Raw genomic sequence first — 19,034 nt, forward strand, 5'->3', positions numbered from 1 at the left:
AGGAGGCGGAGCTTGCAGTGAGCCGAGATTGCGCCACTGCACTCCAGCCTGGGCGACAGAGCGAGACTCCGTCTCAAAAAAAAAAAAAAGAAAAAAGAAAACAAGAAGTAGATGTGCATTACCTCCTGTGGACAAATTAGAACCAGGAAAGGGCCGGGCACGATGGCTCATGCATGTAATCCCAGCACTTTGGGAGGCCGAGACGGGTGGATCACCTGAGGTCAGGAGTTCAAGACCAGCTTGGCCAACATGGTGAAACCCCATCTCTACTAAAAGTACAAAAATCAGCTGGGCGTGGTGGCGGGCACCTGTAATCCCAGCTAATTGAGACGCTGAGGCAGGAGAATCACTTGAACTCAGGAGGCAGAGGTTGCAGTGAGCCGAGATCATGCCATTGCACTCCAGCCTGGGCGACAGAGACTCCGTCTCAAAAAAGAAAAGAAAAGAACCAGGAATGGAAGCAAGGAGGGAGCAGGTCAGAGCTGAGTAGGAAGGGGCAGGGGCACAGGATAGCACTGGAGCCCCCAGAGCCAAGACACCGGATCCACCAAGACATCAACTCCAGAAATCAACTGACATTACACACGCAGCAGGCAAGCTCCTCTCTAGGAAGCCCATGCATTTATTTCTGCTCCAACTTTCAGAGTATTTTCCAAGAATCAGTTATGTTTAGTCCCAAACCTGTTTATGCCAGTTGTTTTTTGGTATTATATTTACATAACTTAATTAAATATAACCTAAACAGATAAAATATGGATGCAAAAGAAAGCTCGTTGATTCTAAGAAAAGTAAAGTGAGTATTTTGGAAATTTTTGATAAATATGAGTAGCTAAAAGAAATTGCTGTTGAATTCAAGGTAGGCAAGACAATAAAAATTTGGCCAAAAAGAAAGAAAAGTAATAAAAATCTAGGGGGATTCTGTACCCGGGTTCCTTCCAAGTGACTTTTAATTCTTACTCCACTTTAAGGAAACTGGAAATTACACACAACACATCCCAGCTGCAAAAGAAGGCCATAGGAGGGGTTGGTGGCTCATGCCTGTCCTCCCAGCTACTCAGGAGGTCAAGGTGGGAGGATCGCTTGAACCCAGGAGCTCAAGCCCAACCTGGGCAACGTAGCAAGACCCCATCTTTAAAAAAAACAGAAGAAGAAAGAAGAAGGAGGAGGAGGAGGAGGAAAGAAGGCCATAAGGAATACCAACTAGAGTACCTATATAAAAAGGAAAGAACTTTCCCTTCAATGAAAGATTGGTGAATGACTGTACAGCTAAATGTTTTCAATTAAAACAAGCTATTTAAAATACATATAAATGTATATATGTATGCCCAATTCTTGTGATTCCTGTATTTTACTGACTTTTTATAAAATCTACTGAACTTCAGTAGATGGCACACATTTAACTGTGTGAGTGTGTGTGTATATATTTGGGTGGTTTTTTTTTTCTTTGAGACAGGGTCTCACTCTGTCACCCAGGCTGGAGTGCAGTGTTGCGATCACGGCTCACTGCAGCCTCAACCTCCTGGGATCAAGCGATCCTCCTGCCTCAGTCTTCCGAGTGCCTGGGACCACAAGTGTGTGCCACCATGCCTGGCTAATGTTTTAATTCTGTGTAAAGATGACGTCTCACTATTTTGCCCAGTCTGGTCTCGAATTCCTGGGCTCAAGCGATCCTCCCACTGTGGCCTCCCAAAGTGTTCAGATTATAGACCTGAGCCACCTCGCCCAGCCTTAAGTGTATATTTAGATGAGTATGGACAAATATGTACAACTATGTGACTACATCCCCAGTCAAGATACGAAAGACTGCCATCATCCCAAAATGTTCCATGGTGCCCCATCCAAGTCAACTTCTCCCAGCCCCACGGAGAGTCTGTTAAGGTACCATAGCTCTTACCACACCACAGTTGGCCCTTGAACAACAGGGTTTGAACTGCACAGGTCCACTTGCAGATTTTCCTTCACCTCGGCAACCCCTGAGACAGCAAGACCAACCCGTTCTCTTTCTCCTCCTCCTCAGCTACTCAACGTGAAGATGCAGATGAAGACCTTTTGATGATCCACTTCCACTTAATGAATAGTCAATATATTTTCCCAGCCGGGTGTGGTGGCTCATGCCTGTAATCCCAGCACTTTGGGAGGCCGAGATGGGTGGATCACCTGAGGTCAGGAGTTCGAGACCAGCCTGGCCAAGATGGTGAAACCCCATCTCTACTAAAAACACAAAAAATTAGCCGGGTGTTGTGGCACATACTTGTGGTCCCAGGTACTTGGGAGACTGAGGCAGGAGGATCGCTTGAACCCAAGAGGTTGAGGCTGCAGTGAGCTGTGATCACACCATAAAAATTAGCTGGGTGTGGTGTGGGCGCCTATAGTCCCAGCTACTCAGGAGGCTGAAGCAGGAGAATCGCTTGAATCCGGGAGGCGGAGGTTGCAGTGAGCCAAGATAGCGCCACTGCACTCCAGTCTGGGTGATAGAGAGAGACTCCATCTCCAAAAAAAAAAAAAGTTCTACACGGACGTTGACTGTGTGGGGGGCAGCACCCCTAACGCCTGCGTGGTTCAAGGGTCAACTGTACACTGAAGCCATCTTTGGACCATCTGTGCTCTCCACCATCTATCTTTTGTTGTTATTGCCTTTTCTCACGTACAACACAATTCGCTTTTTTGGTGTACAGTTCTATGTTCCGACACACAGTCGTGTAACCACTACCACAACCACCTGTCTCGATCTCCTCAGAGAAGATGACTTCTGACTGCATTTGGATCTGGAAGACTTGGCCCTGAGACCAGCCGGCTCTGCGCTTCCCGGGGGGAGGCTGGGCGCCTTCTTCACCCTCACTGTTCCTCCTCCACTTTCTCTTCTATAAAATGCCAGTGACAAGAATATCCACCTCACAGAGTGGGTGTGAGAACTAAGTGACATAATGGGATAAAAAGCGCTTCAAAGATCCATGCAAATATTATTTGTAACTAGTCCCATTAGGCCATCGTGAAGGAAAGTGGGTGAGGGGTGGGGAGGAGTGGGAGCAGGGGTGCGAGGCTGCGGGGGCACCACAGCAGGGCTCCAGGACAGCGCACCAGCTGAACAGGGAGCACCACAATCCCTTTCTCCCCTCAATGCAACTCGAAGCCTCAGGAGTTGTGCATCATTATCCCTGGTGAGGAGAAAGATTCTAAAGCTTAGGGGAACAAAGTGAGGCCATGTAGGGCTACAGGGACATCCTACCCCAGGTTCTCAATACGAAAGGAAGTGAGCTCCATGCAGCTCACACAATCTGACCGAATGGAAGGACACACCTGGCTTTCCTCCACTACAGTCACGCCAGCGGCCTTCTCCACCATGTCTCCCACCCACAACCAACTCTTCACTCATTCCTCCCAAAAACGGAGCATAAAGAGAAAAGATATTAAGTGAAAGGCCATTGCCAAAATGCAAAAAGAAGGAAGGAAGGGAGGGAGAGAGAGAGAAAGGGAGAAAGGGAGAAAAAAAGAGAGAAAGAAAGAGAGAAAGGGAGGGAGGGAGGAGGGAGGAAGGAAGGAAGGAAGGAAGGAAGGAAGGAAGGAAGGAAGGAAGGAAGGAAGGAAGGAAGGGAAATTTGGATCAGAAGTACAATATTCCACTATTCTAACCAGGTGTGGTGGCTCACGCCTATAATCCCACACTAATAATCCCACACTAATCTCACACGCCTATAATCCTAGACAAAAATGGTCTAGGAAAGTTGAATATGGGTATTTATTAAACAGGGGCTGAGGGTCCGACACCCCAGTCAGGGGTTGGGAAAAAATGATAGGGTGGTAGGGCCAAGCGGGGAGGGATGTCAGGGCCGCCCCAACCAGGGAGGCAAGAGCAGGGCTTGAAGCCACCAAGCACCGTTGAGACATCCTGGAAGGAGCCTGGGGCTGCTCTTCCCTCCCTTCCAAAAGGCCCAAACGGGCAGATAACTTGAGATCAGGAGTTTGAGACCAGCCTGACCAACATGGCGAAACTCCATCTCTACCAAAAATACAAAAATTTGCCGGGCATGGTGGCATATGCCTGTAGTCCCCACAACTGAGGCAGGAGAATCACGTGAACCAGGGAGGCAGAGGCTGCAGTGAACCAAGATCGTGCCCCTGCACTCCAGCCTGGGCCACAGAGTGAAATTCCATCTCAAAAAAAAAAAAAAAGAAAGAAAAAAGAAAAAAGTACACTATTCTTTGTCTCTGTGGAGAACTTCATGTGAAAAGCACATTCTCTCCAACATTTAGAAGGTAACCAAAAAAATGGTGACCCAGCTTGTAAGTTTCTTCTCTCTTTCTCTCTCTTTTTTTTAGGCAGCATCTCTATCGCCCAGGCTGGAGTGCAGCAGCGCAATCTCAGCTCACTGCAACCTCTGCCTCCTGGGTTCAAGTGATTCTCCTGCCTCAGCCTCCCTAGTAGCTAGGACTATAGGCGCCCACCACCACATCCAGCTATTTTTATATTTTTAGTAGAGATGGGGTTGTATCATGTTGACCAAGCTGGTCTTGAACTCCTGACCTCAGGTAATCCGCCTGCCTCAACCTCCCAAAGTGTTAGGATTACAGATGTGAGCCAATGCGCCTGGCCAGTTTCTTCTCTTTTGCCTCCCATGAGCCATTCCTCTATTGTGTTGTTTTTGCTTTTTCGCTGATTATTAGAGTTACTAACCAAAGCCCTGTCCAGCAAGCAAAGCCATGATCACTACAGAGAGATGGGAAGATACAGTTTGGTTTTTCTTAGTTACTGTGGGGAAATGGTGAATAATTGTAAAGTGTGTTTTTGCATTTTTTAAGACAAAAATGGTCTAGGAAAGTTGAATATGGGTATTTATTAAACAGGGGCTGAGGGTCCGACACCCCAGTCAGGGGTTGGGAAAAAATGATAGGGTGGTAGGGCCAAGCGGGGAGGGATGTCAGGGCCACCCCAACCAGGGAGGCAAGGGCAGGGCTTGAAGCCACCAAGCACCGTTGAGACATCCTGGAAGGAGCCTGGGGCTGCTCTTCCCTCCCTTGCGGTTGGGCCAGGCTTTTCTAAAATTCCTATCAAAGCCAATAATCACAACGATGACAGTGACAGCCAGAGCAACAACCATTTCTAGTGCCTGCTGCCTATCCCAGTGAAAAAGATATTATGATCACACCCATTTTGCAGAGGGAGAAACCAGGCAGGCAGACTAAATAACTTACCCCCGATCGCACAGCTGGGAAGTGGGGGAGCTCCTGGTGATTCAAACCCAATGACTATGGCGCCAGTGCTTTGACCCAGAGTCCAAAGCAGAAAGTCACCCGGGGTGAGGGTCGACCAAGACTCACAGGGTCCCTTCACTAAGCTGTAATTGTAGAGGCCAGCAGGTCTGAGACACAATGGAAGGGATAGGAAATGCCACCTGTAATCCCAGCACTTTGGGAGGCTGAGGTGGGCGGATCACCAGAGGTCAGGAGTTCGAGACCAGCCTGGCCAACATGGTGCAACCCCATCTCTACTAAAACTACAAAAACTAGCCAGTCGTGGTGGTGCACACCTGTGATCCCAGATACTCAGGAGGCTGAAGCTGGAGAATCTCTTGAGCTCAGGAGATGGAGGTTTCAGTGAGCTGAGATTGTGCCACTGCACTCCAGCCTGGACGAGAGAGTGAGACTCTTTCAAAAAAAAAAAAAAAAAGAACCACCCTAGATTGGGCTCTTCACTGAAATAAAGAGTGAATATCCCAAATTTGTCCCTGGAGACGGGCAATATGATATTAACAACTACAAGCCCAATTACAGGGGGAATGTGTGTTTCAGAGCGCTCACTGCTGCACCAATGAAAAGTAAACTGTAAGCACAGGCAGGAGTAGAGCAAAAAGGTGCTGGAGGGTGAGGCTGTGTGCCACTCCTCGGGCTGTCTCCAGATGACAGGGTTGTGTGCAGTAGAAAATGTGCCTGTGGGCAGTGGGTCGGCCCCCAGCCCCACGTGGGAGGATGAACAACCCTCTCAGCACCATGGCATGCGCTCTGCTCAGATTCCCCTTCAGGAAATTACTGATTTGGTTTCTTAGGAATTGGCAGCAAATATGTACCAACTGACACACATGGTATTACCACTCCCGGCTCCCACCCCGCCGCCCTCCAGAGAAGGTGGGAAGGTCCACCTGCCATGATCAGGTTGGTGACCAGGCCTTGAGCAATCTGTCTTATCAGAATCAGGTTCAAGACTGGGCGTGGTGGCTCACGCCTATAATCTCAGCAGTTTGGGAGGCCGAAGCAGGTGGATCACTTACAGTCAGAAGTTTGAGACCAGCCTGGCCAACGTGGAGAAACCCCATCTCTACTAAAAATGCAAAAAGTTACCCAGGCGTGGTGGCATGCGCCTGTAATCTCAGCTACTTGGAAGGCTGAGGCAGGAGAATCACTTAAACCCAGGAGGTGAAGGTTACAGTGAGCCAGGATTGCACCAGTGCACTCGAGAGCAAAACTCCATCTCAAAAAAATAAAAATAAAAATGAAAAGATTCAGGTTCATGGAGATAAATTCCTCAGGGCCTGGTCCCCTTGGGTGAGAAACTGCCCTCAAGGGCAGTCCAGGAGCCCACCGAGAGCTGGACAGGCAGCTGTCGCAGTCTTCCACTACCAAATCTAACAGCCGACACCAAACTACACTTCCTGGAGACCAGTCCTGAAGTGACATGTGAACAGCAAACCCCAGCCATGGAAATCTTGCGAAAGTTCAAGTCCAGTCACTTATGCTGGGGTTTTGAATGGAGCTCGAGAGAGGGGTAGATTTCTTCTGAAACATGTCCTTTACTGTTTACAAGAAGGAAAGTGCTGTTGAGGAGGGGAAGGGGAAAAGGAAAGAAACAGTTTCATTTCTAATCAAAGTGAATTCCTTAGGAACCACAAAGAGGAATTTCCTGGAAGAAAGGACTGAAAACCTGCTCAGAAGAAGAAAGAAGCATCAGACAGAAAATGGCCAGGAGGGGGAAAGGAGAGAGGGGATGGGCCTGCTGAAACAACAATAGCAAGTAAATAAAATACAAGTGACATATAAATAAAATCAATAAATTAAGAGTAGACAAGACCGGGCACGGTGGCTCATGTCTGCAATCCCAGCACTTTGGGAGGCCGAGGTGGGCAGATTACTTGAGTTCAGGAGTTAGAGACCAGCCTGGCCAACATGGCGAAACCCCATCGCTACAAAAATACAAAAATTAGCCAGGCGTGGTGGTGAGCACCTATAATCTCAGCTACTTGGGAGGCTAAGGCAGGAGAATCACTGGAGCCCAGGAGGCGGGGGTTGCAGTAAGCTGATATTGTGCCACTGCACTCTCATTCTGGGTAACAGAATGAGACTCTTTCTCAAGAAAAAATAAAAATAAAAAAATTAAGAGTAGACAAATGAGCTGAGTGTGGTGGCTCACACCTGTAATCCCAGCACTTTGGAAGGCTGAGGTGGGCAGATCACCTAAGGTCGGGAGTTTGAGACCAGCCTGGCCAACATGGAGAAACCCCGTCTCTACCAAAAATACAAAAATTAGCTGGGCATGGTGGCACATGCCTGTAACCCCAGCTACTTGGGAAGGCTGAGGCAGGAGAATCACTTGAACCTGGGAGGCAGAGGTTGTGGTGAGCTGAGATTGCACCATTGCACTCCAGCCTAGGCAACAAGAGCGAAACTCCTTCTCAAAAAAAAAAAAAGTAGACAAATGCCCTACAGAAAAGGAATAGTACAATATTCTGCAATATTATTCAGCATTTTATAATTTGAAACATTCTTAACAATAATCCCTTTACAATAAGGAAAAAGAGTTAGTTGATTACACAGAAAAGAGATGAAAAAAGGATAATGAAGAAACTTGGTCTGATTCACTCATAGTTCAAAGATCAGAGATGGTCTGCCAAGATTAAATGTAATAAAGAAATAACTAGCATCTGCACAGTGCTTTGTAGTTTAAGGTGTCTCTATACACATTATCCACCCCTCACCGACCACGTAACACAGTCACACTCCCGTGCCCTTGTTTGCCAGGTAGAACTGTGGGAAACAGTCCCTCACCTGGCACCATGGCCCCACCTTGGCTAGGCTTAAGTCTCCCCAATGCAAGAACATCAATTGTGCAAAACACCATCAGACAGACACTGCTTCCTGCTTCCTAATGGCCAATCTACCCAGCACAGGCTACCTGGGACAATCATGGGTCCAGGCAGGAAGCAGGGGCGGGTTATGGATGTCCCATGCTGAGGACCCCCCTACACACACACTGGCCTGCCCCATGTGTTGGGTTCTAAGCCCCCTTCCCTTTTGATTCTACACACTCTCCCCAGGCACCCCCTCAGCCTCCCTACAGTTTTAGGTGCCACTTAAATGCTGATGATTCTCAAATCTGCAACTCTAGATCTTTCTTCTCCAGATCTTGAGTACAAAGTCTGGTATACAGAAGGTGTTAACTTTCCACTGAACAATCTGACAAGTTCCACTTGAGATGTCCCATGGGCACCTCAAACCAAACTCATCTTCTCCATCCCCTACTTCCGTCCTGGTGGGTGGCCCTCATGGTGCCACGCCTGGACTCCCTCACCAGCCTCCTGCACCGCATCGGCTTCATTCAGGTCCACCAAGATGATCCCCCTAAATGCAAACCCAATCCTATCTGGTGTTTCTGAAGCTTGTGCGCATGCAAATCTCCACCTCCTGGAAAAGGAATATAAGCATCAGAGCCAAGCTGCCAACCTAAGCTGAAGAGAGAAAAGGGCAGGATTGGTGCTGGGGTCCATGATTAAGCCACACATCCTGTCACCTAGGGCAGTGTCCTGAACACAGGGCCCACTGCATGCTTGAGGAAGTAAGAGAATGACTTCTCACCCAAATAAGGCAAAGCACAGTCTATACATATGAATTCTGAGCCATCATTTCTCTCTGTACAATGCCGTTTCTGAAACTTTCTAAAAATCTTAGAAATGATGTATTGGATCCTACAGAGAATCAATATCTTAATGAAGTTAAACAACACTGGGCTCTGGGCCACATTTCTAACTTTTGAAGCATTCTATGGTCACAGAGTATTTTGGACCCCACCCAATTTCATGGCTTTAATTAGCTCCGTCTTCCCAGCATCCCCCATGTGCCTCCTGGTTTCTCAGACAGCCTCAAAAGACAGCTGCGATCAATTCATTCCCTCTCTTACACACGCCACTCAAACATCAAAAGACAGAATCAATTTCCTCTTGCATCTGAGTTAGCCTTGACCTCTTGTAGCTGATAGTGGTGAGCCTAACCTTAAAAAACTCTGATAGCTTCCACTTTCTGAGACCACCATGCTGTGAGGAAGCCCAAGCTAGCCACATGGAGAGGTCAGGAGGAAGAGCTCTGAGGCTCCAGACATGTGGGTAAAGGCTTCTTAGAACGTGCCAGCATAGCTCGCAACTGAATGCCACAGATGAATGAAACAGTGCAGGTGGACAAATGAGTGACCCCAGCCCATGCCACGTGAAGCACAAAAACCACCCAGCTGAACAGTCAACCCACAGGATCATGCGAAACAATAAACTGTCATTCTTTTTTCTTTCTTTTTTTTTTTTTAGACCGGTCTTGCTGTGTCGCCCAGACTGGAGTGCAGTGGCACGATCACGGCTCATGGCAGCCTCCTGGGCTCATGATCCTCCCACCTCAGCCTTCTGAGTAGCTGGGACTACTGGCATATGCCACTATGCCTGGCTGATTTTTGTACTTTTTGTAGAGACAGAATTTTCCATGTTGCCCAGGTTTAAACTGTTACTGTTTTAAGCCCCTAAGTTTCCAGGCTGTTTGTTACACAGCAGTGGATAACTAAAACACATGGTGAAGAAATGGACATCTATTCAGTAACACCGAGTAATGAGCCATCCCACATTACTGAATTTCCAAATATAATGCTTATTTGTTCAAACTTGTGTTATCCATTCCCGAGGAAAATGTTTTTAGATACTACACTGCACTTTATACTAAATGTAATTTAATATTTTCTTTCTCTCTCTTTTTTTTTTTTTTTTGTGAGACAGAGTCTCGCTCTGTCACCAGGCTGGAGGGCAGTGGTACAATCTTAGCTCACTGCAATCTCTGCCTCCCGGGTTCAAGCAATTCTCCTGCCTCAGCCTCCTAAGTAGCTGGGACTACAGGCATGCACCACCATGCCCAGCTGATTTTTTGTATTTTAGTAGAGACAGGGTTTCACCATGTTGGCCAGGATGGTCTCGATCTCTTGACCTTGTGATCTGCCCACCTTGGCCTCCCAAAGTGCTAGGATTACAGGTGTGAACCACTGCACCTGGCCTTAATATTTTCTTGAGGAGTTGGTCACCATTATGCGCATCAGTTACTACACTGTCCTATAATGTAACAATACCTCCTACAGCCACAGAAGGTGCACGAGGGCTGTTGGTTGCAACACTCAACACCCCAGACATCTCTGCTCCTTGAAGATGCCCCCATAAACACCTCCTCATCCCCCAGACTGCTCCTTCTAATGCTTGTGAGTTGAGAAACCAAAACCCTAACCCCGTTGGAACTATCTCAACAGGCTCTGATGGAAGATCTAAGGGGTTCTTCTTTTTGAGATAGGGTCTCATTGTTCCCCAGTCTGCAGTGGGGTGACGTGATCAGAGTTCATTGTAACTTCAAACCCCTGGGCTCAAGCCATCCTCCTCCCCGGCCTCCTGTATAAGACACACACCACCAGGCTGGGTGCAGTGGTTCATGCCTGTAATCCCAGCACTTTGGTAGGCCGAGGCAGGCAGATACCTGAGGTCAGGAGTTCGAGACCAGCCTGGCTGCTGTGGCGAAACCCTGTGTCTACTAAAAATACAAAAAAATTAGCCAGGCATGGTGGCAGGCACCTGAAATCCCAGCCACTCAGGAGGCTGAGGGAGGAGAATCACTTGAACCCAGGAGGTGGAGGTTGCAGTGAGCCAAGATCACGCCATTGCACTCCAGCCTGGGTGACAGACTCAAAAAAAAAAACACACACACACACACACCACGAAGCCCAGCTGAATCTTTTGGGTGTGTGTGTGTGTGTGTGCGTATGTGTGAAGATGGGGTCTCATTATGTTGCCCAGGCTGGTCTTGAACTCCTGGCCTCAAATGATATTCCTGCCTCAGCCTCCCAAAGTGCTGGGATTCCAGGCATGAGCTACTGGTCACCACCTAAGGGGTTCTTTTATGACTCCAATGAGAAGGAACTCCAAAATCCTACTGACCTGGGTTCCAATCCTGCTGTACTGCTTACTAGCTATGTGGCCCTGGACAAGTCATTTCAGTCGTCACACATTTCAGTTTCCTGATCTGTAAAATGGAAATAATATTTGCCTCTTGCCAGAAGGCACTAAACTGTAACACAGCAAGAGCTCAGTAAACACAGCCACCTCCTCACTGTCCCTGCTCATGGGCCTCGACCTACGCATGATGTGTCTCTGAGTCTCAGTGTTGGTGAGAGCACACACCCATGGAATCTATCATCAAGAATGTGTAATTTGGTGATGGCTGGGCGCAGGGGCTCACACCTGTAATCCAGCACTTTAGGAGGCGGAGGAGGTGAACCGCCTGAGCTCAGGAGTTCAAGCCCAGCCTGGGCAACGTGGTGAAACCCTGTTTCTATTTGGGAAAAAGAAAAAAAAAAAGGAAGAAGAAAGAAAAAGAAAAAAAGAAAAAACAAAAAGAATGTATAATTTGGTGGGGGGGCAGCTGGGGGCAGACAGCGGTGCTGGAATATTAATCCAGTGTTGGACCACCCTCGTGGGATTTGCTGTTTGTTTATGAAGAAACTACAGAATGTGAATAACCCTGACATCCCAGTCATTCCATTTCTCAGAGGGTTTACCCAGAAGGTTGGGCAGATCAAGCCCAGGAGTGAGCATGTGTGCGCGTGTTTGTGTGTGTGTGCATGCCTGCATGTGGGTATAAAACTACCCAGTCACCCACCACTGGCCCAGCCCTGGGCTTCCGTTTCCTCTCTAGAAATACCCACTGACTATAAAGCGCTGATTTAAAATAATAAACATGAGGAGTCCAATGTTCACAGCAAACTGTCAGGGAAATAATGTGGGTGAAAGGTGGGGCCTAAATTGCATATGCACGACGATGACAAACTGGGAAAGCTCTGTTTACACACAGATGGGGATCAGAAAAGGCCACAGAAAGCTGCGATGGGGAAAGGATGGAGGGGTGATTTTCTGCAAAGTTGTTTACATGTTCAATGACTGATTATTCCTCCTCACATGCAGTTGGATCTGATGGCCCTGCAGTCCCCTTCTATGCAGGTCGTCACTGTTCCGTTCCCTGGACCCTCCGCTGATGCACATTTGCATACTCTCCATGGAGGGATGACGGCTTCTTTCCCACCCCTGGTCAGCAGAGGAACCCAGGGCCAAAGAGCCAGGACTGGCTTGAGTTTGCCTCCTCTTGCCCTGTGTCCTGCACGCCTTTCCCCGCAGCCTGCTTCCTGAAGGCTGAAAGCCCCCAGGCCTGCTGCTTCCTGCCCACCACACCCCACACCAGCTCCTGTTTCAATTCAGCCCCCTGCCTTTCTCACGTACTCCTGGCCACATGCCCACAGGGAACGTCGTCATGGGCTTCTCCCCTCTTTGCATCCAATTCCCATGGGGAGAAGGGGGTGCCTCCTGTTATACCTTAGGGACTGCCATCTCTTGACACTGTTCAGTCATGTTGCTTAGCAAAATTACATTTGGGGGCAGCCAGAAAAGGAGGAGGAGGCCCAGATGTCTGGGTTCCAGAGAAAGAGAGGCTTTCAGGGAAGTCCCCCATTCCACCTTTCTTACCCACCGGTGACCCCTCCCCTGTAATCCAGCCCCACTACCTCCTCTCAACCTCACTAAGCCTCAGTCCCCTCATCTGTGAAATGGAGCCAGTAACATCCAGGATTAAACCGGGTGAGATGCATGCAACAGCTACCTGCCTTCTGCAGACAGGGTGTCTCTGGAAGCCTCAGCTTCCTCTCACCCTCCCTATGGCAGCTCCCTCCAGCCCCTAGGAGCAAATGTTCCTTCCCTGGGTGAATGATTGCTGTGTAATTTGCAGGTGTGAAAGAAACTGCACATCCACAGCTTCCTCATGTTTTACTTGGTGGAAAAAGGTCTTCACAGGCTCTTCATTCCATGAGAGAATTTTGCTCCCAAATAGCCTTTCTGCTCTGAAGTAAGGGTACAAAATATTTGTCAGCAGTTCCTAGTCCCTACTTTGCCACATGCTAAAGGCACGCCCCCCAACCACCCCCAACCATCCTGGCTGCCTTCCCCATTGTCTGCACCCATTGGCTGCTGGTCCCGCAGGTACTGGTCCTAAGCCCAGCCCCCTCCTTCCTCCTCACCCAGCCCAGGGGCAGTTTAGAGCAGTAAAGGGCAAATTATTCTGTAACAGGTCCTGGGGCAGGACCCAGGCCAGGAGAGCGAAATGGGCAAACACTGCCAGCTTCAGCTCCTCCTGATCCATCTGCCGTCCCTTCTGGCTGCTCTGGGCCTGTGCTGCCTCCTGGGATGGGGGAGCCATGGAGTAGCTCTCAGTGCTCCATGGAACACACACAAATGAGCCCTGGGCTGGGAGTCAATGCCTGGGCTCCTGTCCTATTTCCGCCACCAAAGTGCTGGGTGACAGTGAACCAGTTATCACCCTCTGTTTTGTCCTGTTTCCTCCTCTGGACAGTGGCTCACGCCTATAATCCCAGCATTTTGGGAGGCCAAGGCAGGCAGATTACCTGAGGTCAGCAGTTCCAGACCAGCCTGGCCAACATGGTGAAACCTCGTCTCTACTAAAAATACAAAAAAAAATAGCCACGTATGGTGGCGGCTGCCTATAATCCCAGCTACTTGGGAGGCTGAGGCAGGAGAATCACTTGAACCCGGGAGGAGGAGGTTGCAGTGAGCCAAGACCACAACATTGCACTCCAGCCTGGGCAACAAGAACGAAACTCCGTCTCAAAAAAAAAAAAAAAAAGAATGGGGGACAGGCAGGGGCTAGAGGATGGGTCGTGAGAACCACTGGTCAGGTCCCTCCCCACCCAAGGTGGCTCCCAGAACATCCTCCCCACCCCAGCACAGCCTGAGTGTCAGGTGGCCTCACCCTCCTTATCCCCTGACCTTGCAGGCTGCAAGGCCCATGCTGCTCAGCAATATTCATTTATTAACGCACTGATGGGGCCCTAGCCCCACCCCATCCCACACTCTGATCACCTGCTCTTCCTGTCAGAACCCCACCCGCCGGCCTCCTGAGAGGAGCCCAGAACAGGCTGTCTGGCTGGCCTCCGACCTCTCAGGCTGCCGCAGCCCCATGTGTACCTTCCGTCCTTCCCCACAGAGCTGCGCATGGGCATGGAGGGATAAGGGCTGCAGAGGAGGAAGACTTTTGACATTGGCAAAGCTTCATGCTGCCAGTGACAGCAGCAACAAAATCACAAAACTCACAAGCCCCCAGAAATCCAGGTGTCTACTTCCAACTGGGAAACTGCATTCATCCCCCACCGACCCTGGAGGGAGTTGCCAGCCAGAGCCAACAGGGGATGGGAGAGAGAAAGACAAGGGGAAGCACATGGGCAGGAGAAAGGTGGTGCCTGGGGTCTGGGGTCTGGAGAAAGTTCTGGGACCTACACTGAGTAGGAGGGGTCTAGCCCCCTGGTTCTTGCATCCTATCCTCCAGCCCCTGCCCCCCATCCTTGATGGGGCCCACATCCCAGGAGACAACAGCAGCAGGGGAGGTGAATGACGCCTCACGCCACGGCTCAGGGAGACCGCTGTCCCAGGTATCCCTCCCCATAGCAACGCAGGCTGCTGCAGCCCGTGTTTGCTGTTGTTGTTGTTGTTTGACGGAATCTTGCTCTGTCGCCCAGGCTGGAGTACAGTGGTGTGAGCTTGGCTCACTGCAAGCTCCACCTCCTGGGTTCAAGTGATTCTCCTGCCTCAGTCTCCTGTGCAGCTGGGATTACAAGCGCGCCCCATCACTCCTGGCTTATTTTTGTATTTTGAGTAGAGACGAGGTTTCGCCATGTTGGCCAGGCTAGTCTTGAACTCCTGACCTCAGGTGATCTGCCTGCCTCAGCCTCCCAAAGTTCTGGGATTACAGGCATGAGCCACCATGCCCAGCCCTGTTGCCATCGTCTTCAGAGGCCAAATTCTGGGATGCTGTGAATTGAGGAAGACTCTGGTGGGTGGGCCTGGGAACCCAGGCACCTTTTAAAAAGTCACATTAGTCCCAACCAGTGACTCAGAAGCTTCTGGAACACAGCCCACTGTAAGCTGGGGCCTTCTCCTTCGATCTCAGGCTCCCAATCGGACCTTGAGAGCCCTCTGCCCCTCCTGCTCTGCTCCCAAAGCTGCCTCCCAGGCACTACTTCCATGCCAAGGTCAGGCTCCTCTGGGATGCTAATATTTTTATTCTTGATTTCTATCTTTTTTTTTTTTTTTCTGTTTGCTAAGTTTTAGGGTTTTATGTCTTAGCAGTACTCAAAGGAAAACCATCATGAGTTTAGAAGTGATCTCTAAGCAGCCACATGGTAGGGCACCCAGGCCCCGGCCCAGCCCTGTGGCCACATCTTTGCAGTCCTTTTCCCTGGAAGCTCCAGGAGCCTCAAAATAAGCTCCTTGTCCACCTGAGGAGATGGAGCTAGAGAGACCAGTCATCCCCAGACCTCAGACCTTAAGCTTAAAAAGAACCTGGGGCGCCCCAGCACAGTGGCTCATGTCTGTAATCCCAGCACTTTGGGAGGCTGAGGCGGGCGGATCATGAGGTCAAGAGATCGAGACTATCCTGGCCGACATGGTGAAACCACATCTCTACTAAAAATACAAAAATTAGCCAGGCGTGGAGGCGCATGCCTGTAATCTCAGCTACTCGGGAGGCTGAGGCAGAATACCTTGAACCCGGGAGGCGGAGGTTGCAGTGAGCTGAGATTGCGCCATTGCACTCCAGCCTGGTGACAGAGCAAGACTGTGTCTCAAAAAAAAAAAAAAAAAAAAAAGAACCTGGAACTGGCTAATGCATGGCCTGAAGAGACAAGACTGGTGTTTCCACCTAGTTGATGACCAGAAACTCATAGCCCCCTCTACAGAGATTTGGGGTAGGGACAGCAGGGCAGCAAACAGCCACTGTCCCCAGGAGGTGGGATGGGAAGCAAAGCTCCTGCTCTCAGGCAGCTCTCGGTGCTCCATGGAACACACACAAATGAGCCCTGGGCTGGAAGTCAATGCCTGGGCTCCCGTCCTGTTTCTGCCACCAAAGTGCTGGGTGACAGTGAACCAGTTATCACCTAGCTCTCTTTCCTCCTCTGTAAAATGGCGAGCCTGTACTAGATGCCCTGCCAGGCCCCTGCCTATGTTAACATCCTCTACCCATTTCTAGATCAAATCAGCAGGCTGAGGCATGACTGGAGAAATTAGCAGAGAAGTGGAAGATTCTGTCCGTCCACCCTGGGCCTGCCCATAGCACCTGGTCTCCAGGGCCCAGGCACTGACCTCCATGGCTGCTAGAGGCTCACATCAGTCAGCAAGGATTCTGGACACGCCCTGCCTCTCCTGATACCCAGAAGGTCACCGCTTCAGAGCTGACTCTACCCCAGCCCCGCTAACCACAGAACAGAGCTGGCGTGGGAGTTAAGACGTCTCTACCAGACAGAGCACTGCAGGGGCAGGAAGTGGGGAGCCTCTCTTGACCATCATTGGCATAAGGCTGGCAGGCTGGGCATCAAACCCAGATGCAGACATCTCCGCCTCTGGTCACCGGCTTGCTGGCTCCCCAGGGACACACACTGCCTACTGTCCCTCGGGTCCCCTGGCCTCTGCAGCCCCTGAGGGCCCAGCACTTGGTGGGAACACAATACTATAATAGTTAAGCTGAGGCCGAAATTCCACCCCAATACTATAAATAATAGTTAAACTGAGGCCGAAATTCCACCCCTTCCAGTAGAACACGCGCTCCAGGACCAGCAGATCCTATGTCACAGTGGCCGGCATGACTGTCCCTATTTGCATGCCCACACCACACCTTCAGTGGGGAGACTGCCATTCTCTACTTCATAGAACTCCCCAGGCACCCCGAGCTGCCCGGAGGCAGGAAATAGGACACTTGCGTCTTCCCTCTGTGCAGCCCTTCATGTATCCTAACGTGCTTTCCCCCAATCGCCTGCGATCCTGACAACAACCGTGTCACGCAGGCAGGGCAGATGTTATCCCCATTTGGCAAAGGGGCACTGAGTCCACACGGCTAGGCAGTGTTGCGGGAGAGATGGGAATCGAGGAGCCCTCTTCCCACAGGAGGTCCTCCTCGCCAGGGTCACTGACAGGGAATGGCCAGGACAATGCTGCCTCAAGACCAGCCCTGGGTGGACCTTCCTGTCACACACTTAGGCTAGGCACAGGTGAAGAGTGGCCCTGAGGCCCAGTGCCCTGACATCCTCCTTTCCCTGGGGCCAAGCACAGGCAGACTCCGGGCAATGGTACAGGGGTGCAAAGGCAGGCACTAGGGAGGGAGGTTAGAGCCCTGGAGGCCCCCAGAACACATTTGGACTCAAAGGCAAAGCAAACACCGACTCCAACAAGTGCCACGTTGGTGAGTGCTGCTGGAGAGGACGCCACAGGGGGACAGTGGGCAGGACTCACCTCCCGCAGCAGCTGCATCCCCTTCAGCTCCTGCTGCTGCTGCTGGGCCACAGTGACCCCCAAGACCAAGGTGTGCACCACACAGGAGACCACGGAGATGATCACGATGGGGCTGAGGCTGAGGGGCAGCGTGATGAAGAAGGAGAAGACGAAGAAGACCTGCCAGCCCACGGTGTCACTGGCCGCGTGGGCACGCGTGAAGTTCAGGCCCAGGTAAGAGAAGATCTGGGCAGTTATGAGCAGCCACAGCAGGTAGGGCACCACTCTGCGGGTGACCCGGTCCGGGAGCAGCCCCTTTTTGCAGAGCACGAAGAGGATGATGTCCAACACCAGTCCAATTCCAGCCACGGCGAGGGCAGCCAGCTTGTCGCTGGAGAAGACCACGGCACACATGACCACCACGTAGCAGTCAAACAGGGCAGCAAAGACCACCAGCACCAGCAGGGTCTCGTGGCGCTGCCTTTTGAAGTAGGTCTGGTAGAGGTTCTCCAAGGACTCCGGCACGAAGGTCAGCCGCATGAAGCGAGGCAGGCACAGGCAGGAGCCCGAGTTCCGGACCGAGATTTCATGGGGCCGGCCCACCCCGCGGTCAGGGTCGGAGGGCAGGCTGACGGAGTACTCGGCTGAGTACTCGGCCGAGTACTCGGGCTCGGAGAAGCCCTGGTTCCTCGGCATCCTGGCTGGTGTCTGCTACCGGCCCTAGAGAAGCGGACCGGGATCAGAGGAAGCGCTCTGGACTGGGCTACCTCTCAGGGCTCGCTGAGACCTGGGGAGGGCTAAGAGCCTCTTCTTGGCTGGGGCGGAGGGGCGGCCACCTCCAGCAGGAACGCAGAGCGGGTTTCCAGGGCACAGGGAGCACTCATCAGCTAGAACTGAAAAGGGCATTGCTGAGTAGAAGCACCTCTTCCCTCCTACCTTGTGGTTTCCCCATGACCCGCCCTAACCCTCATAAAAGGATCTCTGCTGCAAGAGCCTCCCAATCCAGGGCCTTCCCTGCCACCCCCGGCTCACACCACCGCCCACGGCACGCACACTTAGTCCTATCCACGCCAGACACTCAATTTCCTGTCCCTGGCTTGTGGAAGGGCCTAGCCGCCTCTCCATCCCTGGCACCCGGTTTCTGTCTGTCATCTCTTCTTTCTCAGTCCCTGACTTCCTCACCTAAATTCCCTCCAGGCCCAGTCCTTAGAAGCTGGAAATAAAATGTGCCGGAAAGAAACTAGGACCATCCTGGGGATTCCTGAGCCTTCCTTCTGTTTACTTCCTTTTTCCACCAAGCCCTTGGAGACTCGGGCTCGGATCCGGCCCCCTTCCCACGCTCAGGGCGCTGTCTTCCCCCCGGAAGCCTGGCCCTGCCCCTGCGTTTACCTGTGCGGGAACTCGGCCACCGCGTGCTCCGGGACGGTCCCCGCGAGGGCT

General features: G+C 51.0%; 1 protein-coding gene across 1 annotated transcript in view; it reads right to left on the minus strand.

The window, feature by feature from the left end:
• Positions 1-19,034, minus strand: part of ADCY3 (adenylate cyclase 3) — a 105,378-nt gene extending 86,344 nt beyond the window's left edge. Inside the window, exons 1-2 of the mRNA XM_011950995.1 lie at positions 18,984-19,034; positions 17,616-18,487 (exon numbers count right to left, since the gene is read on the minus strand). Of these exons, the coding sequence (XP_011806385.1) occupies positions 17,616-18,290 (675 nt within the window). The 5' untranslated portion in view covers positions 18,291-18,487; positions 18,984-19,034. The remainder of the gene's footprint in view (positions 1-17,615; positions 18,488-18,983) is intronic.

Source organism: Colobus angolensis, unplaced genomic scaffold (assembly GCF_000951035.1).
Source record: "Colobus angolensis palliatus isolate OR3802 unplaced genomic scaffold, Cang.pa_1.0 Scaffold109, whole genome shotgun sequence".
In the NCBI taxonomy this organism is placed as follows: Eukaryota; Metazoa; Chordata; class Mammalia; order Primates; family Cercopithecidae; genus Colobus; species Colobus angolensis.